Source organism: Suncus etruscus, chromosome 9 (genome assembly GCF_024139225.1).
Source record: "Suncus etruscus isolate mSunEtr1 chromosome 9, mSunEtr1.pri.cur, whole genome shotgun sequence".
NCBI classification, from domain to species: domain Eukaryota; kingdom Metazoa; phylum Chordata; class Mammalia; order Eulipotyphla; family Soricidae; genus Suncus; species Suncus etruscus.
In genome coordinates this window covers 53,707,866-53,729,824 of record NC_064856.1, presented here as the reverse complement: position 1 = coordinate 53,729,824, position 21,959 = coordinate 53,707,866, and the positions used below count along the sequence as shown (strand labels likewise).

General features: G+C 32.0%; 2 protein-coding genes across 2 annotated transcripts; one reads left to right on the top strand and one right to left on the bottom strand.

Annotated features, from left to right (window-relative positions):
* On the top strand, window positions 1-945 carry LOC126018466 (olfactory receptor 51I2-like). The gene has a single exon (XM_049780601.1). The coding sequence runs from the start codon at window positions 1-3 to the stop codon at window positions 943-945; it is 945 nt and encodes a 314-aa protein (XP_049636558.1).
* Window positions 946-5,490: 4,545 nt separating this feature from the next.
* LOC126018204 (olfactory receptor 51I1-like) lies at window positions 5,491-6,447 on the bottom strand. Its single transcript, XM_049780350.1, has one exon. The coding sequence runs from the start codon at window positions 6,445-6,447 to the stop codon at window positions 5,491-5,493; it is 957 nt and encodes a 318-aa protein (XP_049636307.1).
* Window positions 6,448-21,959: the final 15,512 nt, after the last annotated feature.

Genomic DNA, 21,959 nt, shown 5'->3' with positions numbered 1-21,959 from the left:
ATGTTGATTTTCAATGGCACCTTCTACCAGCCACCATTCTTCCTTCTTTCAGGAATCCCAGGAATGGAGGAGTCTCATATATGGATCTCTATCCCATTGATCATCATGTATATTATTGCCATTATGGGGAACTGCATCATCATTCATATAATATATAAGAATTCCAGCCTTCATGAGCCACAATATGTATTCTTATCCATGTTGGCGGCCACTGACACTGGCATGTCAGCATCAACCTTACCTACTGTTCTAAATGTCTTTCTTCTTAGCCACCGAGAAATTGAGTTCCATGGTTGTCTGGCCCAGATGTTCTTCATTCATACCTTCTCTTCAATGGAGTCAGCAATTCTGCTGGCCATGGCTTTTGATCGCTTTGTGGCCATACGTAACCCACTTCGCTACACTGTGGTCCTTACCCACTCCCGCATTATTCAGATGGGACTGGCTGCTGTGGCTAGAGGAGTGGCACTTATGGCCCCTTTACCTATCTTACTCAAACGACTTCCCTTCTGTAAAAGCATTATCCTATCCCACTCATTCTGTTTCCACCCTGATGTGATGAAGTTGGCTTGTGGGTCTATTCGTGTGAATATCATATATGGTCTAACCCTGGTTCTCTGCTCTTTCGGTGTTGACTCAGTCTTTATTGTTTTTTCTTATGCTCTCATCTTAAAGACAGTTATAGGCATTGCTTCCAGAGAGGGACGGCTTAAAGCACTCAACACTTGTGTTTCCCACATTATCACTGTCCTCATTTTCTATGTGCCACTTATTGCCCTAGCCCTGATCCACAGAATAGGCAAGTATCACTCGCCTCTTCCTCATGTCACAATGTCCAATATTTTTCTTTTCCTCACACCTGTCCTCAATCCTTTAGTTTATAGTGTGAAAACAAAACAAATAAGAAATGCACTGGGTAGGCTATTGTATTTAAAAGTCAGATGATAGTACAGAGTGAATTTCCTTCTTTCAGGAACTAATTGAGGGGTGCAAAGAACACTGAAAAAAATGATAGAATGGTAGACATTATTTTCCTATATGCTGAAGTATCTATTTTGGTTAATAACTTTATCACTTCTTTGTGATCTTTCCTGAAGTATAGGATTTGTTTCTAACTATTTTATTTTAGGTTTCTATTTGTTGTGGTTTGGAACCACATCTAGCCTTGCTCAGAATTTACTCCTGTTTTGCACTCACTTATTACTCCTAGTGAGGCTCAGGTAACTATATGGGGTGTCAGGAATTAAACTTGGTTTAGCAGTGTACAGAGTAAGTGTCTTAAATATTGTACTATTGCTCTTGGTCCCTAACATTAAATAAAATATCAAGAAGATATTTATAAATCTTCTGATATCTATCATTAACATTGTCTACGAAGTATCTTTCCATCCAAATAGACCTGTAATTACTTTCCATGTAAAACTGTCTCATATCTAGATGCATTGCTTATATTTTATTAAAAGTAAATAACTTATATTGTTATTCAAACTTATATTACCTTTGGGCAATTAATATATTGTAGATAAGAGTACTTAAAATATTAAAAATTATTTACATAATTTTATTGTGTTTTATGACTCTCAATGTGCAAGAATATGAATCTAGTCTCATTAGCACACAAATAAATCAATGGAAAATTTAAAGAAAAAAGTAACCTTTTGGGAGGCCAGGGAGATAGCATGGAGGTAGGGCATTTGCTTTGCATGCAGAAGGATGGTGGTTTAAATCCTGGAATTTCATTTGGTCCCCCGAGCCTGCCATGAGTGATTTCTTAGCATAGACCCAGGAGTAACCCTTGAGCTCTGTTAGTATGAGCCAAAAAAACAAAAAACAAAAACATTTAAGAAAAATAATAATGTAACCTTTTGGGGCCAGATTGGTGGAGCAGGACAGAAAGCTTATGCCTTGCATGCGCCAGCCTAGGACGAACCACAGTTCCATCCCCTGGAGCCCATATGGTCCCCCAAAACAGGAGCGATTCCTGAGCACATAGCCAGGAATAACCCCTGAGCATCACCAGGTGTGTCCCCAAAACAGCAACAACAACAAAAAAAAAATGTAACCTTTCCTCAGGTTGTATTATTTTGAATTTAACTCTGAGCCTTGATGCTTCCATTAGTGAACAAAAATGAACAATCGTATGTTTCTAAAGACACCATAGAAAAAATGTAATAAGTTATTTTGACTATTATAATATCTTTGCATAAAAAAATTTCAATAAATATTATCTAACCGTTTTGTTAAAATTGAAAAATATTTAAAGGATGATGATTTAATCATTTAAGAATAAATTTTAAAGAAGAGTTATTTCACTCAGGTAATTTTTTCTCCTGCGAAAAATCTGAGACAGCATTACTTCAGATTTGAGTAGAGAATAATTTTGTTTTTTTTTTCAAATATTTGTTTTTGTTAATTTTTTTACTTTTCATAAGATGTATGCATTTTCTTTTTTTTTTTTTTTTTTTGGTTTTTGGGCCACACCCGTTTGACGCTCAGGGGTTACTCCTGGCTATGCGCTCAGAAATCACCCCTGGCTTGGGGGACCATATGGGACACCGGGGGATCGAACCGCAGTCCATCCGCTTGCAAGGCAGACACCTAACCTGTAGTGCCACCTTCCCGGCCCCAGATGTATGAATTTTAAATGGATGATAATTTCAGATTATTTGAACATATTCTATTTTTGTATTGAATATAACATTATCTTCTTTATATTTTAATAAAGATTATAGATATGCATAATATTTTATCTAAGGATGCCATCAAATTAACAATCACACAGCACAATATATATTATTTATAATAATTTTAATTCAGTTATGAGTTCAACAATTTATGGTTTATTACATTTTTAAACAAATTTTGTTTGTATGTGGGCCACAATTCTTGATACTCAGAAGCTACTACTCATGGCTCTGCACTTAGGAGTTACTCTTCCTGGCAAACTCAAGGGACAGGGAGGGATTCTGGGGATTGAATATTCAAGTTAAACTACCTAACCTTTGTACTATTACTCAGCTTTCATTACTCTTTTAATAATGATGCATTGTGCTTATATTTAAATTTTTGATCTTTTTTGTACTTTTCTTTTTTATTCCAAGTCAGTTAACTAGTCTTGAATTCACTTTGCACCACAATGTAGGGGTTGGATATATCTAAAAAGCAAACAAACAAAAAAGTATCATTTAGGGAATACTATTTAGTGAGTGAGATAAGAAAACATTTTCCATAAAGACAAAATTAACCAAACGATCTTATTCACCTCATAGCAGAACATACTATAATTTTTTTATTATTTGATTTTTTAAGAAATGTAACTCCAAATAGTAGGCCATGGATTAAAAGGAAGAATTTCAAAACTCAAGTATGACCATGTCTATTAAATACCTTTTAGGTTTTTTTCCTTAATGTTAATAAAAATTTCATAGATGAGGCCAGAAAGATAGCAAAGCAGTAGGGTGCTTGCATGCGGCTGAACTGGGAGGGACCTGGTTCAGTTCCTAGAATCCCATATGGTTCCCTAGCCTGCCAGGTGCAATTTTTGAAAGCAGAGCCAAGAGTGACCCTTGAGTGCCGCTGGGCATGACCCAAAGACCAATCAATAGATCAAGTTTAAAAAAAAATTCATAGAATTAGGGAAAATGAATTCTATAGTTTATCCCTCTGGTATTCTAAATAAAACGAAAAATATTATATTCTAGTTCTGCATAAAACTTGAGTGAAAAACTTCTTTGATTCGATTTTAACCTTTGATTAAGAAAAACAGCATTTTAATATTCTTGTTATTTTATAAAAAATTAATTATAAAATTTATACAAATTTAAGTATTCATCTCATCAAAATTACAAAGTAATAAATGTCTTTAAGGAGATTGTCTCCTGTTTACAAAAGTCCTGAAACGTTACTGAGAAATAGCCTCATGTATATATATTTTTCTTTAGGAAATTAAGGTAGGAGGCAATTATCTCTTTATAAACAATTAAACCTCACTTCAAATATAGAGAAACCAGTTTATAATCAGAATTTTAATGTATTAGGAAAGCATTCATTATCCTTCTCAAATTATCTATCAGTAAGGAAAAAGATCTTACATATATTTTTAAATATGCCTATCTCAACAATAAAAACAAGATTAGGTAATAGTCTTTTACAAACAAATAAGTAACGAGCTAAATATTATACAGAAATTAATGTATTTGCTTTGCACACTGCTAAACTGATTCTATCATTTTTGATCCTCACCTCTCTCATCCACTATTGATTCCTAAACTCTATAGTCAGAAGTAAGCTCTGAACACTGTTAGGTATGGCCCCAATTCCCTCCAAATTAAAAAGTCATAAGTTAATGATTTTGGAGTTGAGGTAGATTTCCAGGTCCTGTGATTTTCTTCTTATGACCATCTCAGTCTTTTGGCAGAATTTGCTTATACAATTAAGTCCTCATTTGTTTTCTTTTCTGAATTCATAGAACAGTTTAAACTATGTCCTAATTTCAGTTATTCCATTATAACATTTTTAAAATATATTACATGACCACATCTTCTTTGAGGTCTATTAGTTTTCTTAGGCAAACATTAAAATATATTGAGATATACAAATTGGGTGCCATTTCAGAGATAAAGGAAGGAGGTGATATTTTTGTTTTAGACATTCAATAGTATTGTATTTACCCTCAGCAGGGCTATCATTTAAAAACTAAACCTATGTAATTCTAGATATAGTAAAAGATAAGTGATATTTACCATTTCATAAATATTTACATTTTGTTGTTACATTTAGACAACCATATTTTAGGAGATGTGTGAGAATTACCATTTTTTAATATTTACATATCATTGTTATTTTATTTAGACAACTATTTTCTTTCTATTTTTTTTTTTAGAAGTGGAAGTAAGCCTTTGGACCACAGGTGATCAGAGCTTACTCCTGGCTATTTTCAGGATACATCCCTGAAAATACCGAAAGCATCTACGTGATATCAGGGATTGCACAAGGGCTGACATCTTTTATATCTTTTCTAAATAGCTGAAATATCCAGTGTTAATTGCTCTATAATTATGTGAAATATTATAATTTCAGACATATTAAATATATAGCCATGAAATTATCATCTGTTATGAATTTTAATATCAATTTAAATATAATGGGCTATCAAGTATCAGGTATCATCGAATCTTACTTATAAAATTATATCCCTATTGATTTTTAACAGTTCAGGTTCAAGTTCTTCAATTTTGCAGCTAAGATAAATCCATTCAACTCATACTAAACACAATTCTTTGTGTTGAGATTTCTCATTTCCACTTTTTAGCAATAATCACTTATGATCACATCATTTACTTAAGCATTCTGCCTCTCTTTTCATTCTTTTTATGAATGTTAAGTGTATACTTAATTTTTTTTATTTCATGGTGTCTTGCAACTTGGCATGTAGTAGATTCTAAATAGAATTCTTAAAGCTCGGTTGCCCCTTCTAATATAAAGAAAATGTCATTCTCCAGCAATCACACGCTGTACCCAAAATCGCTTGCGTAGGGCTGACTGGATCTGTCGGGATTTGAGACTGTAGACAAGAGGGTTGAGCAGTGGTGTCATGAGTAGATAGGCATTACTCATACTGGTATACAGAACTGGGGAGGTGTCCTGGGTATAACGATGCAGCACTGATAAGCTGATGAGGGGCAAGTAAAACACAAGCACTGTACATAGGTGACAAGCACAGGTATGCAGTGATTTCCAATTTCTTTCTTGTGTCTCCAGCTTCATTATTGTGCCCAAGATCTTCATGTATGAAGCTAGGATGAAGACTGCATCCACTGCAAATGTGCATATTACAAAAGCCAACCCATAGGCACTGCTAAAAGTCACATCTCCACAGGCCAGGTTCAGCATATCTGGGTAGTAGCAGTAAGAGTGTGAGAGGATATTGGACCCACAGAAAGGAAACGTTCTGAGGAAAAATGGGAGAGGAGCAAGTAAAGTGGCTCCTCTAAGAAGGGCAGCTCCACTGAGGCAGGCAACTGTATAATGGGTTAGGATCTTGTTGTAGTTTAGTGGAGCACAGATAGCTACCAAACGATCAAAAGCCATAGCCACCAGAACACCTGATTCTACAGAGGATAGAGTATGTATGAAGAACATTTGGGTTAGACATGCATCCAAACCGACATGGCGGACATCAAACCAGAAAATAGCCAAAACACTAGGCATTGTGGATAACGAAAGACCAAGGTCAGTAAGGGCAAGCATAGCTAAAAGATAAAACTGAGGTTCATGAAGATTCTGCTCTGCTCTAACTAGGATAAGTAGAAGTGCATTACCCATAAGAGCTGCAAGGTACAAGAGGAAGAAGGGAATGGATATCCACATATGTGCAGTCTCTAGACCAGGAATACCAATGAAGGAAAAGGTTGGTCTATTCATAATAGTGTTATTAAAATCCAACATGGTAGGAGTTAGGTAGAACAGCAGTCCAGAATGTTTACCTATAAGAGTAACCACATATTAGAAATTCAAATGTTGGGGCCGGGCGGTGGCGCTAAAGGTAAGGTGCCTGCCTTGCCTGCACTAGCCTTGGACGGACCGTGGTTTGATCCCCCGGTGTCCCATATGGTCCCCCAAGCCAGGAGCAACTTCTGAGCACATAGCCAGGAGTAACCCCTGAGTGTTACCGGGTGTGGCCCAAAAACCAAAAAAAAAAAAAAAAAAAAGAAATTCAAATGTCAAATAGAGAAGGTTGATAATTATATACAATTATAAAATTAAAACATGGATAGCTAAAATTAAATGTATATTGTACCTTCATAAATATTATATATTTATATATGTACATATAAATATATGTTTATATTTGTATGCATATATTTACATATGTATACACATTTATATATCACTTAATATAAAGGAAATAAATAAAATATTCTCAACATAATTATTTGTTTGGTAAACATAAATGAGAAAATAAATTGCATGCCTATTTAGAATTCAGAACCTAAAACATCACATGTTGGTATGAGTGTGGGCTATTTTGAATACATTTCACATTGTCAATCAATGTACAACCTCTTTTAAAAAGCTTGTTTTAATAAAGTTAGGCATAAACTATATAAAAGCAATACAAATATTTGGATATATCGGTATTTATATATAGAAGTTTTATTCAAGATAGCCAAAACACTTAGGAAAAAGAACAAATATGCATCAACAAGTTACTTACTGACACGTCCATATAGTTTAATTTAAAAAGCAGGAAATACTGGGCTGGAACTGCTCATGTGCATACCAGCATGAATCAAGTCCTCTATTTGATCTCTGGCACTACAGAACTCAACAAAAGTAAAATAACTCTCCATTCCTTTCATCTCCTGCTCCTTAGAAAGAGAGAAGAGGAGGGTGTGGAGAGGAAGGAGAGAGAGAGAGTAGCTGGAGAGAGAAATAGAATAGAATTAACTCCCAAATTTCCAAACTTATCCCAATCTCAAACTGCCTGATCTGAATAGTCATCCTAAATCATAATCATCTCTGACCAGATGTTTCATAGGAAAATTGAATATAATCTCTAACAAAACCAGTTAATAGAAACCAGTTAGCAAAACCAGTTAATAAAAGAAAACCTAGTCTTGCAAGCTTTCTTTTTTTTTTCTTAGAAATATTATGGATGAGACTATTTTTTTTTTCCTATGCAATGGGAGAGTTAAGAGGTAGGACCACTTCTAAGGGTGCTCAGGGCTTACTCCTGGCTCTGCACTTAGGATCCTGGAGCTGGGGACACCATATGTGGTGCTGAGATTAAACTTGGGTTAAATGTGGTAAAGGCAGGTGCCCTATCTGTTCTAATATAGTGCTCTGGGTAGAGACATTGCTTTATTATTGTTGTTATTGTGTGGGATGCCACACCTGGTAGTATTCAGGGATTTTTCTTGTCTCTGATCTATCACTCCTGGTAGGCTTAGGACATGATCTGGTTGCCAGAGATTAAACTTGGTTTGGCCACATGCAGTGTAATTCACTTAACCTCTGTTCTATCTTCTTCAATGTGGTATTGTATTTTTAAGCTTGTTCTTTTCACTGGTAGCTAAGAATTGTAGCTATAATAAGCAAAGGATTAGGAAGCAGATTGCTTAAGTTCAAATTTGCTTCTCTCTTATCTCCCTGTATTTATTTCTCTTTTAGTAAAATTAAGATATAAGTATTTACTCTACTGAGACTATTTGTAAGAAATAATAATATTATAGTAAGTGCTAATTAACTAGAGACACTACAATGATTAAATATGATTATTTTTCATCTTCTTCAATCTTACTTGAAAATACTTCTCTAGTATTCTCTGAATGTTTTAAGTTTCACCATAAATCATTCACAGGTAATTTTCTGCAGCAAAACTCTAAAATACCACTATCACTTTCTTACAGTTCTTTTAATATTTTCTCATAAACTACAATTAAACTTAACTTCCCTTTTACATAGCTTATGCCTAACTTTACTAAAACATATTTTTCAGAGGTTTTAAATTGTTTGACAATGTGAAATGTATTCAATATAGCCAACACTCATACCAACATGTGATATTTTAGGTTTTGTAATTCTAGATAGGCATGCAATTTATTTTCTCATTTAGGTCAGGACTTTCAGATCTCTATAACCCTCCAGATTAACACAAATACTGAGCAAACTTCTGCTTTACTTTTTTCTTTCAGTAATCCTGCTTCTTAGAGTATTTACAAGAGCACTTAAAAGCCACAACATATCAAATGAATGTTCAAATGCTATAAAATGAATATTCCATGTTAACAGGAGCTTAACTGTAAGGTAAGAAATGAAAAAAAAACTGATTTTGGAACAAAGAAGGAAAAATAAATAGAAAGAGGGAAAAAGGGAAGGGAGGACTGAAAGATAAAGGATAAAGTTAAACAGAAAAGAATGTTTACTTTTGAATTAAAGTATAGCTCTAAGTCCAGCCGGGTTCCATATTCTTAGATTACTACTTTAATGGCATCACATTAACCTAATTAATTCTTTAACTTACATATATATTTAATGAGAAAAATGCCCCTGGTTAAAATTACATTACAATGTTGTAGAAACTCCTGCACTTACACAGAAATATAGAAACTCTCATTCATACATATACCTGTTGCACCTGAATCTTAGCTATAATCACAAAAGCTTCTTGCTTGACGATAACTTCAGCTTTAAGTTAAAAATTGAATACAATTCCTTTAATTCCAACTTACTAGCCCTCTTAATTTCATCTTATCATTGTTACATTTTATTATTTTGTTGTTATTGTTATGATTTTGGTTAAATACAGAGCTTTTAACTGATTCTTATATCACTGCTGATTTTTATAATTTATATATTCTTCTTGAAGTAATGCTATGCTACTTTACATTAGATATTCTGTTATACCACCTATATTAATTATGCAATACTTAATGAGATATATATTTGCGCTAGGCAAGCTCTTGATATTTAAACATGTGCAGAAAAGGAAAATAAAGTGAACAAAATTAAATTATTAATGACATAAAATGACTTTGTAATTACATTCTTAAATTATCCAAAGGGTTAATTATCATTTTATTAACTGATATTCTTTGCTGTAAAATACCAGCAATCATACTTGTTAAGTATTTGAGAAATGAGAAAACATTTAATGGTGACAGATATAAAACACAACTTATAGAATTTACTATAAAGTAATATAAAAGGGTATTATTGAAAGATACCACACACCTCTAATGATGAAAACTCATCAGAAAGAAGGAAAATACATTTAATTATGCAAATTTACACAATTACAGTGATTTAAGTTACATTTGGAATATCTAGGAATCTCTTGTTAATTAAGTTTAAAATTTTATATTAGTAAACCTCAAGTTAATAGCAGAGCTTTTTTCAAGTGATACAAATTCTGTATACTTTACCTGAAAATTTGTCTGTAATTTAATAGTTTTTTTCCAAAACAAGTTTTTATTTTAATTTATAGACTTGCAAAGAAAATTATCAACATTACGTTTAGAAATGAATATACCATTTCATGTGATTGTTTAATGAGTGTGGCTCTTGAATTTTCAAATGCACTTAATGTTAAATGTCTCACCAAAGTGAAAACAGAATATGTTTCCTTAGTTATATATAAGTTCCATTTTATCTTTATGAGATTTATATTTTAAAGCTCAAGGGAAAGAAGCAGTATATAAAATTTGGAATTTCTAATATAGCATTTCATTTTGCACATATATTATAAACAGAAAATATGCTATAAGGTTATTATTAAATAATTATGATTAAAAAGCAAAGAAACACATAATTAAAAAAATGAGAATTCCCTGATTTAATGTTAATATATACCTAAAATATTACTGTGAAAGATATGTTATCAACTTCGGTCAAAATAAACATTATTATTAATAAAAAAGATTCCCCAAATCATGTTATTCAAAATTTCACACACTCTAGTTTTCATTTTGTTGATTCCTTTACTCTTAGATAGCTGTTTTTATGCCAATTTGCTTAAATGGAATTATCCATTTTACATTGGCCATTGATAATATTACTCTAAAATATTTCACTTACTGCACAATGAATAAATAATCTTTTCACATTTAGATATGCCCGTTAACAGAATTGCCTTTCTGTGATTTGCCGAACTTCACATTCAGTGTGGAGCAATGAAACCTTACTTTTTGCAAAACCTACTTGTAGGTTTTACTGGTGCTTTACAAGTCAACAGGAGGTTTCCCTAGTGCCTGGAAAGCTCTTTTGAGATTAAAAAAGCCCTGGGAGTTCAGAACTTTCACAACCAAACAGCTAAAATTTATTTTCATCCCAAGGGATTTATCAAGAAGGAAATATTATAGATATTAAAAATCACAAACATCTTTTTGTAACAACTAAACAGCTTTATTTTGTGTAAATATAGAGGGCGTGAGTGATCATTTATTTCTTGTATGTAAATGAAAGTTTGCATATATAAATGAAAATTTAGAAAATAGAACTTTATTTTTATGATTGACTGTGAAATGCTCAAATTAATACATAAAATATGAATATAAAAGTATTAATAAAATATATACATGGGAAACTGGAAAGATAGATAACTGCAACTTAATTTTGGACAAAGATGTCAACTCTTTACTTAGAAGTTGCCTAAATTTATTTTGAATAAAAAGTAAAATACGCTAAATATAGTCAATACATTAGACTAACCTTCTATACTATCACAGTACATATGACAGATATCCTTCTGTATTTGAAATCCATTTGTTATAGTATTATTTAGCATAACAGAATATGATATAATAAAGAAAATTAAAGTTTCAATAAAACATGCTTTTATAATAATTTTCTTTGTCATTTAGATTTATATTTAAAAGTATGAGTAAATATATTGGCACATATCATTTGTGTACTTGGGTGCGCTATTCCTGGATGAGACATGCTAACGTTAAATTCTGTAGCGAGTCAGAGAGATAGTATAGTGTGAATGGCATTTGCCTTTCATGGAGAGGACTAAGGCTCAATCTCTGGCACTGCAGAGCACCTCCAGAGCACCTCCAGGAGTGATCTTACCACAGAGACTAGAGTAAACCCTGAATAACACTAGATTTGGTCCCATATAAAGAAGCAAAATTGTTGAAGATTTGTTATTTAATACATGCAATCATGCTAAATATATTAAATATTTACCTACCATGCTAGAAAATGTATTACAACACATTAATTTTTTTTTTCTGGTTTTTGGGCCACACCCAGCGGCGCGCTCAGGGGTTACTCCAGGCTGTTTGCTCAGAAATAGCTCCTGGCAGGCACGGGGGACCATATGGACCCGGGATTCGAACCAACCACCTTAGGTCCTGGATCGGCTGCTTGCAAGGCAAACACCACTGTGCTATCTCTCCGGCCCACAACACATTAATTTTTATTAATTATATTATAATTATAATTATAAAATTATTTTAACTAAAATATTATTGGGTATTAGAATAAATTGAATAACATTAAAATAATTAGTGTAATTTTATATCTATCTTTATAGTTTTAATGTAGAAAGGGGCACTGTGTGGATATGATGTGATAACATTTTGAATTGGTATAAAATTGTACTTCTAAAATATATAGTTTTAAAATCAATCTTACTTTAATAAAACACTAATAAAAGATAGTCCAATATTTAGTTTTTAGAATATATAAAAACTTAGGAAAAATATTGAACCCAACTTTTAAGTCAAAACCTCATCATAATACCCCTTTGAACCATTTAATTTTCATAAATCATTCCCTTATTTTATCTTCAATGACATTTTTGGTAAGCTAAAGACTGTGGAATCATATATGTATTGTATGTGTGTAATCAGAGTCAATAAATAAAGTTATTCAGAAGTATAGTTATGGCAAAGACTACAAAAAGCAAACTTCCATCATAAATAATACTATGATTTTTTTCTATCATCTACATGAGGGATTTGATCCATGAGATCTGTGTTAAAAAATGCTTCAAAAAGCAAAATATACAAGCAAGCAGATGAACCTTCTTCTAGCCCTTCAATTTGTCTTCTCCACTAAATATTATGAAAAAAAAAAGACCAAGCATTTTGTAGAAAATGAGGATTGTGGCAATATGTAAGATTTATTGGAAGAATGAAATAATTTATCTGCCATATATTTTCTAACCAAGTCAGTGAATAGTATTCAATTGAAATTAAATTAACCTTAAATTAAAATGTATTGATGACTTTTATTAGTTTGTTTCTCTACTGCCCTTAACTATTATGGTAATTATTTGCAAATAAATTAAGTCATGTTAACATCTTAACCTACTGTATGCAAAACTAGGGTTTGCTTTGTATCTTGTGAAAAATGTTCTTGGGTTTGGTTGAGTGTTCTGTGCAAAGAAGAAAAATTAGATTGTGTCATTGAGTTAGTCAAGTGGATTTATTTTAAGAAGATCTATTTCATAAGTCTATGAGCTTAGAAGATAAAAGAAAACAAAAATAATGATGCTGTAAAAAAGATGATTTTATTTTTAATAATTTCTCTAATTTGACTTAAAAGACAAACAAGGCAAAAATTATCAATATATGTTGGATATATATATTCAAATATATAAATACATAATTTGTTCTAATATATGCATAAAGGAGGTAGTGAAGATATTTAGGAGAAAAATTTTGTAGATTAATAAATTAAGATCATATGAACCCAAAATCTGTTACAAATTAGCATATTGAGTTATTAATTAATTAATTACGATTTTCTTCAGCAATAACTAAAATAAAGTAGAGTAAAATGTGTTAGTAAAACAGAAAGTGCCTTTGCTGACTTCTTACTCTTAGAAATACCAGCCTCCAGAACTATGGAAATAAAATACCTGTTGTTTACAAGCTATCAGAAATACAATATTCTGTTATAGAAACCTAAATGGATTATGACACACTAGATTAGATATGGTTCCAAGAAAGACATAGCACTGACTAACCATCAGGTGTAGATAAAGGTGCTTGTCACTTATCATTACGAAAGTACGAATTAAACAACAATGTATTAACATCACATAACCATTTGGATGGCTATTATCAAAGATAAGAAGTGCATGAAAGAATATGAAAAAATTTGAACTTATGTAAACTGATGCCAGTGTGTAAAATGGTGTAGATGCCTTAGAAAACAGTTAAAATAAATGCATGTTTGCAATAAGAATTCTGGATACTTACACCCACAATTGAGGTGGTGAATACTTTTCATTTTGTACATATTTATTTGCAATAGTCAAATTACTATTCAACCCAATTTTCTTTTCAGATGAACATGTGGCACATAATTTAAAGTTATGCTGTTCAGTCTTAAAAATGATTTAAATTCTGACATTTGTAGCATGAGCTGACCTAAAGCTCATTGCTTTAAATGAAACAATTCATTTATAAAATTATATCATATATTTATGATTCTCCTTATATGAGGTTTCTCAAATAATCAAACATACTGATTCAAAGAAGTAATTGCCAGAAGTTGAGAAGAATAAGAAATAGATTACTTCTTTATATATTTATCTGCAACTATAAGGGAGCAGTGTGCCAGAGGATAAAAGGTGATGGAAAAAACACGTAGCAATAGTTTCTGAAAATCAAAGCAATTTGTATATAGGCTAGAGAGTTTTCCATATCTAATTGTATGAATTAAAAAACAGTACTAATATTTAAGTATTTGTATTTAAATTAATATTTCAACAAAATAATTTTTATTGAAATAATCATTCACACATTTAAAAATTAGTAAGAAAAGCATGGAATTTTAAAATGTCTAGATTAGTTAAAATTGATTATGAACAAATTATAGTTTATAGTTTCCTTGTTGTAAATGATAAATAGGTTCCTCATGTATGCTATTCTCTTGTGCTTCTGTTATGATTTTTGATGCCAATAAAATGCCCAGAATTGCCATTTTTGGAGTAAGCCTAAGTTAGTGATAATATAGAGGTGAGGAAAATGGAATCCAAGACTTCTTTTCTCTCTTCTCTTTTCTCTTTTCTTTTCTTTTTTCTTCCCTTCTCTTTTCTTCTATTTTCTCTTCTCTTCTCAACTCTATATTTTTCTTTTAATTAAGTAATCATGAAATATAGTAATGTTACAGGTAGAGAGGTAAGAGGGTACTAATAAGGACGTTTGGGGATATAATACAACTTTTAAAAAAAGTTGCATTTTCCAAAAGTACCCTAAAGATGTGAATAGGTCATAACTTTGAGATGCAAATCCTGAGCAATTTTAGAGGTAGAAAATGGTAGCTCCAACCAGAGAAAGTTGGATCAGAAAAGAAGCTACAGAAAAATATAAAGGTTGTGATAAAGATATGAAAGAATTTTATAAAGATATGAAAGAACTAACAACAATGCAAGACTTTACCTGTGACAATACTGAGATTTATTTTTATGTGTCATAGAACTCCATGTCAAGATAATTTGGAATAATTGTATATGATAAAAAAAATCCTCCATCCTTCTCTCTTCCCCTTTTACTCCCTCACTATCCCTCTCTATCTCTGTGCTTCTCTCTTTCTCTCTAGCATTCTGTCTCCTCACATTTTCCTATACTTTTTTCAATAAAAACTATTTTTACTGAAAATCATAATACAAACATGAATAAATAAATCATGTTAGCACTTTAGAAAATACAGAAAATTGCCATCTAAACTATTATACATTACATAAAAACCAACAAATTATAAGATAAAAATAACTAAATATGGTTTAAATAAATAACTAATTGGAAATTTGTATTGCATCAGTTAGGCAATTCTATTTTCACCTCATAGAAATTCAACCTTGAATTAAACAGTCCTTTTAAACCCTATATTTATATATAGGAGTACTAGGGAGATGACTCAATGGGTTAGAACATATTCTTCACCTGTGATGCTATTTCTGCAAAATGTCCTTCAGTGTAAGTCTTAGGTATACAACTTCTAGTGCCTGGAGAGATAGTATAGAATATAGGTGCCTTGTCTTCTAAACTAGAGATTCAAATTTTATCCATGGTACCACATATAGTCCCCTGAGCACTTTTAGAGTGATCCTTGAGCACAGAGCACAGAGTAAGCTCTGAGCAGCACCAGATGTGGAAGCCATTTACACACACAAAGAAAATATAGCTTTTTTCTGAGTGTGTGAATGAATTGAGGGAATCATTGAATTAGTGCGTGATTATGATTACCACTGAGATTGAACCTTCAACTCAGGGGTCCTCAAATTCTTTTGATTTTTATTCATTTTTAATAATATCTTTATTTTAGAACCATGATTGCAAGCATGTTTGTAGTTGGGTTTCAGTTATTAAAAAATACTCCCCCCCTTCACCAGTACAACTTTCCCACCACAAGTGCCAATTATTCATTTAGACTCTCGGATAAGGAGTTTAAAGAAGAAATATTAAGGATGTTCATAAAACTCAAAGAAAGCATGGATCAAGCTGAATAAACCACAAATAAGAACCAAGAGAATATGAAAATAGAACTTGAGAAAACCTCAAACATTTTAAACAGAAGACCAGTTCACTATCCCTCCATTTCAAGGCCAGATTATAGTTAAAAAAATGAAAAAAAAATTGCTACGTACACTACACATATCTTAATTTAAAGTAAAAACAATGAGTAAAATACAATATTTAAAATTAATAACAAAGACAAATCAACCAACTTACTTGTATTTCAATGGGAACTATGGGCCTGTCAATGGACAGGTCCCATATTTGTCATTGATAATCTTAACAAGTTATGAAAATATGTATCAGTTAGTCTAGGTCTGATTGGAGATTTCAGATGTTTCGTTCTGGAAAAAATCGGTTCAAAGGTATCTTCTATCAAAGATGGTTGCCATTTTGAGTGCATGGTTCCTGAGATTAGGATATGCCTCAGAGGGGAGAGATGCATAGAAATTAGAAAGACTGCCTGACTTGAATGATCTTTCAGAGAGTCACAATTCTGCACCCAGCAGGCTAAATATATGTACTTAGTGAATGCATGTGGCCTATAGACTGTAGTTTGAGGACTCCTGCTCTAACTTATGAACAATTTGGTCCCTAAACCAACTTCTCAGGCTATTCCTGTCTTGATCTATACCTTTTAAAACCAGAAGTAGTACTTTATATCACTCTCTCGTTGACTTCAAAACAAAGTCCAGGGTCATTTATTTGCACCTGGTTAAAACTTTATAATATAGTCTACTCTTTATGGTCATTATTTAGTAAATATAAAAAGTCATTTTGAAGAAAGCGAGGGAAGTAAAGTAATAATACAATAAAACATATACTTTATATTGTTTTTTGTTTGTTTTTGTTTTTTTTCTCTGTGCTCAGAAATCACTTCTGACTCAGGGGACCATTTGGGATGCTGGGGAATAGAACCACAGACCATCCTAGGTCAGCCCAGTGCAAAGCCCTGCAGCTTCACCATTGCTCTGGCCCCTAGCTTTATATTGTTTAAGATAAAACATTCATTCAAAATAAATTCAGCTAGGGGAAAATCTTTTAGACATATTATTCATTCTAATTGTTTTATATATATCTCACTTTTTCTCCAAGATGTTTGTGATTTAAAAAGAAAATGTAATGGTATTGGAAAAGGAGGACTGGACATTATATACCTTTAAGAGTTAAATATTATGGAAGGTAAGAAATATGTGAAAATAATGGTTTATGTGACAATATCTATTCTAATGGAGCTTTTTAGAAAAGCTGTTGAAAATGAACAGAAGTCATAAGTATAAATGTTTGTTTTTGTAAATATATTATTGGGAGGGCTGGCAGAGACTTCCAGAATTAGCAGCTATACAAGTCTGTCTGATACAATCACAATAATACTTCCCTGAGGAACTAAACAACTGGGATTAGGTGGAAACTCCAAGAGAAGAACCAGAGCTTTATACATCCACTCAGTTGCCACTGTAGCAAGGCAGGGAGCCTAATGAGGCCCCATTATCCTCACAATATACAGGACTATTGTCCCTGCTTCAATATCTGGTGAGTGATAGAAATACCTGTGGCTAAGTTAGTGCAAATCACATTGTAAGTGTAGAGATGATATAAGTTTAATGATTATGGACCATTTTAGACAAGATTATAGGTATGAAATTCTGTCTGATGCAGAAAGTACATATACTGGAGGTATATATTACTCTGAATTTTCTTACATAATATTTTGGGTAGTATTAGTAGTCAATTTTGGATGTCCTTTCCTTATTCAAAGTCACTTAATATTTTTTTCTGAGAATTTAATTTCAACTCAAGTCAAGCTAAAGTTATGTAGGACATATTAAATAATTGATAAACATAATATATAAAGAATATTTATTAATATTATGCAGCTGTCAGGAGAGATGAAGTCATGAAATTTTCCTATACATGGATGTACACGGAATCTATTATGCTGAGTGAAATAAGTCAGAGAGAGAGAGAAAAACGCAGAATGGTCTCACTCATCTATGGGTTTTAAGAAAAATGAAAGACATTCTTTCAATAATAATTTTCAGACACAAAAGAGAAAAGAGCTGGAAGTTCCAGCTCACCTCAGGAAGCTCACCACAAAGAGTGATGAGTTTAGTTAGATAAATAATTACATTTTGAACTGTCCTAATAATGAGAATGTATGAAGGAAATTGAAAGCCTGTTTAGAGTACAGGTGGGGGTCGGATGGGGAGGAGGGAGACTTGGGACATTGGTGTTGGGAATGTTGCACTGGTGATGGGTGGTGTTCTTTATATGACTGAAACCCAAACACAGTTATGTATGTAATCAAGGTGTTTAAATAAAAAAAAGAAAAAAAAAGAATATTTAAAGAAAACATATAACATATAACATAAAGAAAAGGAAGAAGGATTTGTGGAAGAAAGGAAGATAGGTTAACGTACCATTTTTACCAATAAACCTAAAATGTGGAACCTTAGTTGTAAGATTTTGAAAAGCTCAGTAGTTCTATATTTATGTTATGAAAACCTTGTATGACTTAGTTTATACTACACTATTTCTCAAGGTAGAACTAGGAGAACTCCAATTTTGCGTTTATAATGTTCTTAGATGACATTAACAAATTTTTAAGAAATTCAAAACTGGAGTAAGCTGAAATATGGGTGATGTAGCAATGTTTTACATAAAAATGTATATTGTTCAAAGGAAGAACTTTAAATTCAAGTTGAATTACTTTGTGCTAATATTTGTCACTACTCTGTCCCACAATATCAAAACTATTCAGTTTATTGATGGGACACTTAAAGAAACTGCAGAGAACCATTAATAAGAGAGAAGCATGTAGTTTTTTGCACTGCACATTTTGACCTCCACCCAAAGGTATTATGTCTTCCATTCCTTGTTAATTCCAGTCATTTCAGATTTTTTGTATCAATGTAGACATTTTAAACATGCATATCTTCCTCATGTGTATAGATGCAGATGCCAAAACTACTTCTTACTAAATATTAAATATATAGCAGTCCTTTGAGGATATGGGTATTCAGAAAATCAATAGGTTATAAGAGAAGATAAGAAAAATAAGATAAAATAGTATATATAATATAAAATAAGATAAAGACAATAAAGATAAAAAGATAAAATGTAATAAGATAAAAATGAAGACTGACATAGTTCATTCAAGTAAGAATGAAGTAAAAGGTAAGAATGAATATTAAACTAGTATTTAGACTCTGACAACATAAAGAATGGGCAGTGCTAGAAAACAATTTTAATTACTTAACTGTCACAATAGAATAAATAGATTGTTGAAACATTTATTGTCATATGATTTATGAATATTGTAGAATAAATTTAGCAATATTGTCAATGTGACTTCATATTAAAATTTTGTTTCTTTTATTTTTTCTGGTGAAGATAAAAATAGCAGTTATGGTGCTTATATTTTGATAAAGTATTATTTTTTTGTTTTGGTTTTTGGGCCATACCCGGTGATGCTCAGGGGTTACTACTGGCTCAGAAATGCGCTCAGAAATTGCTCCTGGCTTGGGGAATCATATGGGACACTGGGGGATCAAAAGGTGGTCCGTCCTAGGCTAGCATGGGCAAGGCAGATGCCTTACCACTTTGTGCCACCGCTCCGGCTCAAAGTATTGATAAAGTATTCTGTTGAAAATTCATATATGAGATATAATCCACTCACTCTTTACTGGCAGCATGAAAAGAAAAGGAAAATAAATGTATGATTCTAACTTCCTGTTGCTCATAGCTTCAAATACTTAAAAAAAATTACTTTCATGATTGGGATTTCTCTTAATACGTCTCATCAATGAGAATAAAATAGTTATTTTAGATGATTAAGATTTCCAATCATAATTATATTTATTATAACTTGTTTTAGACATTATTTAAATTGCATAGTGTATCTGACAAGAAGACATTGATTTTTATTGGAAAAATTAGGTTCTGTCAATTATAAAATGAAGAGTTTGTTGTTCCAAACTCAAGTGATTTCCACAGATCTTAGTGGCCTTGATTCTTTTAGCCTCATTTCTATGTGAATATTTAGTTCATTGGAAAATGAAAGGTGGTATAACTGGATCTTTATATAACTCAATGTCTATATCTTTATATAATCAGATAGATCATTTGAATCTAGTCTCTGCATCTAAGCTTAAGCAAATGAGATTATCAGATTATTTTTCTGATATCTGTAGAAGATATCATCAAAATAAATATTTCCTACTAGTTTCTAAAAGCTTTCCCAATACTGATCCTCAGTCTACTATGAGCAATTTTATCTTTTAAATATGAAATTACATTCTTTCCTATTTGTATCATATTTTAGGAGTATATTATTTTAAAGATTTATTCATGCAGTTAATGAATATTCTCCAAGTCACATTGATTCTGAATCTTAAAATTTTTGTTTTATAAATAATGTAGTTCATATGTATTTTAGTCTACAACATTCAGGGTCTTATTTTTATTTTTTGGTAATTAACCTTTAACTATAACATTTTAGAAGCAAGCTGGTTCAATTAAAGTCTATTAATTTCCCACATTTTATAATTTAATTAAAATTAAAAGATAGGTTAGCCTAGAGCAATAAAGATAACCCACGAGTTATACTTTTCTCCTATATCTACAGGTTATGTTTACATAGAGATCTCATCTATCTATTCCTTTTGACAGATTGTATTTTTAAATCTGATAGACAAAGTTCTATATTTTGCTTTTTTAGGTGTCTTATTTCCTAAAAATAGATCATGAATCACTTGCTAGTCATATGCATTAACTTTATACTTTCTATGATTATTTCAATTTTACAACCCTCACAGAATTCTTCTCTGAATTTTCCTTACACAGTTAACATCATAATGGGAACAATATTGTAGGAATTCTTTATGATCTTTCTAACAGTTGTAATAGTTATATTATGAAAAAGCAATTACAAAACAATTGAAATATTTCACTGGTCAAAGCTCAAGAGTCAACTAATCTCCTAAAAATACTCCTAAAGATACTTATGTCTCCATTTTTCTTTTTTGTGGGGAGCAACAACCAGCAGTGCTCAGGGTTTACTCATAGCTCTTCTCTTAGGGTGACATGGATGAAGGACCATCTGGGGTACAAGGTACGAGCTTTAGTCAACTATATGCAAGGTCAGAACCACACCACTGTATTATATCTGTCTCCAGATCTATATCAACATTGTTTTTGTTGCTTTTGTTTTTGTTGTTGTTGTTGTTTTGGTTTGGTTTTTGTTACTTTGATTTTGGACCACACCTGGTAGTGCTCAGGCGTTACTCCTAGTTCTGTACTCAAAAATCACCCCTGCCAGCCTCAGAGGACCATAAGAGATGCTGGGGATCAAACCCGCATCAGCCACTTGCAAGGCAAGTTTCCTACCTTTTGCTATCTCTCTCGCCCCTCCATTGTTAAAAGAATTTTTGAATGATGATAACAAAGGAACTTAATTAATGCAAACTTTCAATATGTGATCAATATTTATTTTGAATTCTAAATACTCATATTTCACATCTCATCTCTTTATTTAATAATTATCTTTGAGGTGCCCAGATTAATTTTTTTAAATACGAATTGTGGAATGTATACTATTTATTCATTTATTTTATCCTCTTTAACATATTTGTGATTTTTCCTCTATGTTGACTAGTGGTGTGCAAAACCTTCATGTAAATAAATCATCTTTTCCTTTTTTTCTTCTTCAGTTAAAGGGATTTAAATACAGTAACACAAATTGAGTCAAAGTGCTCCCTGGTATCTTCTTGTCACAAATTATATATGTGGTAGAGGCAAGTGATATTCCTGCAAGATATTCCTGCAAGATATTCCTGCAATAGTGCTTGGGGACCTTGTACTGCTGTATTCAAAACCAAACCTCCTGCCTACAATGTGTGAATCAAATTACTGATTTATCTCCTAGCACTAGATATTATTTTTAGTGTTCTTATAGCCTCTCAGTATAAAAAACATATTGGT

Excerpts from the sequence above, each read along its gene's own strand:
- LOC126018466 (XM_049780601.1), top strand. The coding sequence starts at position 1 with ATGTTGATTTTCAATGGCACCTTCTACCAGCCACCATTCTTCCTTCTT.
- LOC126018204 (XM_049780350.1), bottom strand. The coding sequence starts at position 6,447 with ATGTTGGATTTTAATAACACTATTATGAATAGACCAACCTTTTCCTTC.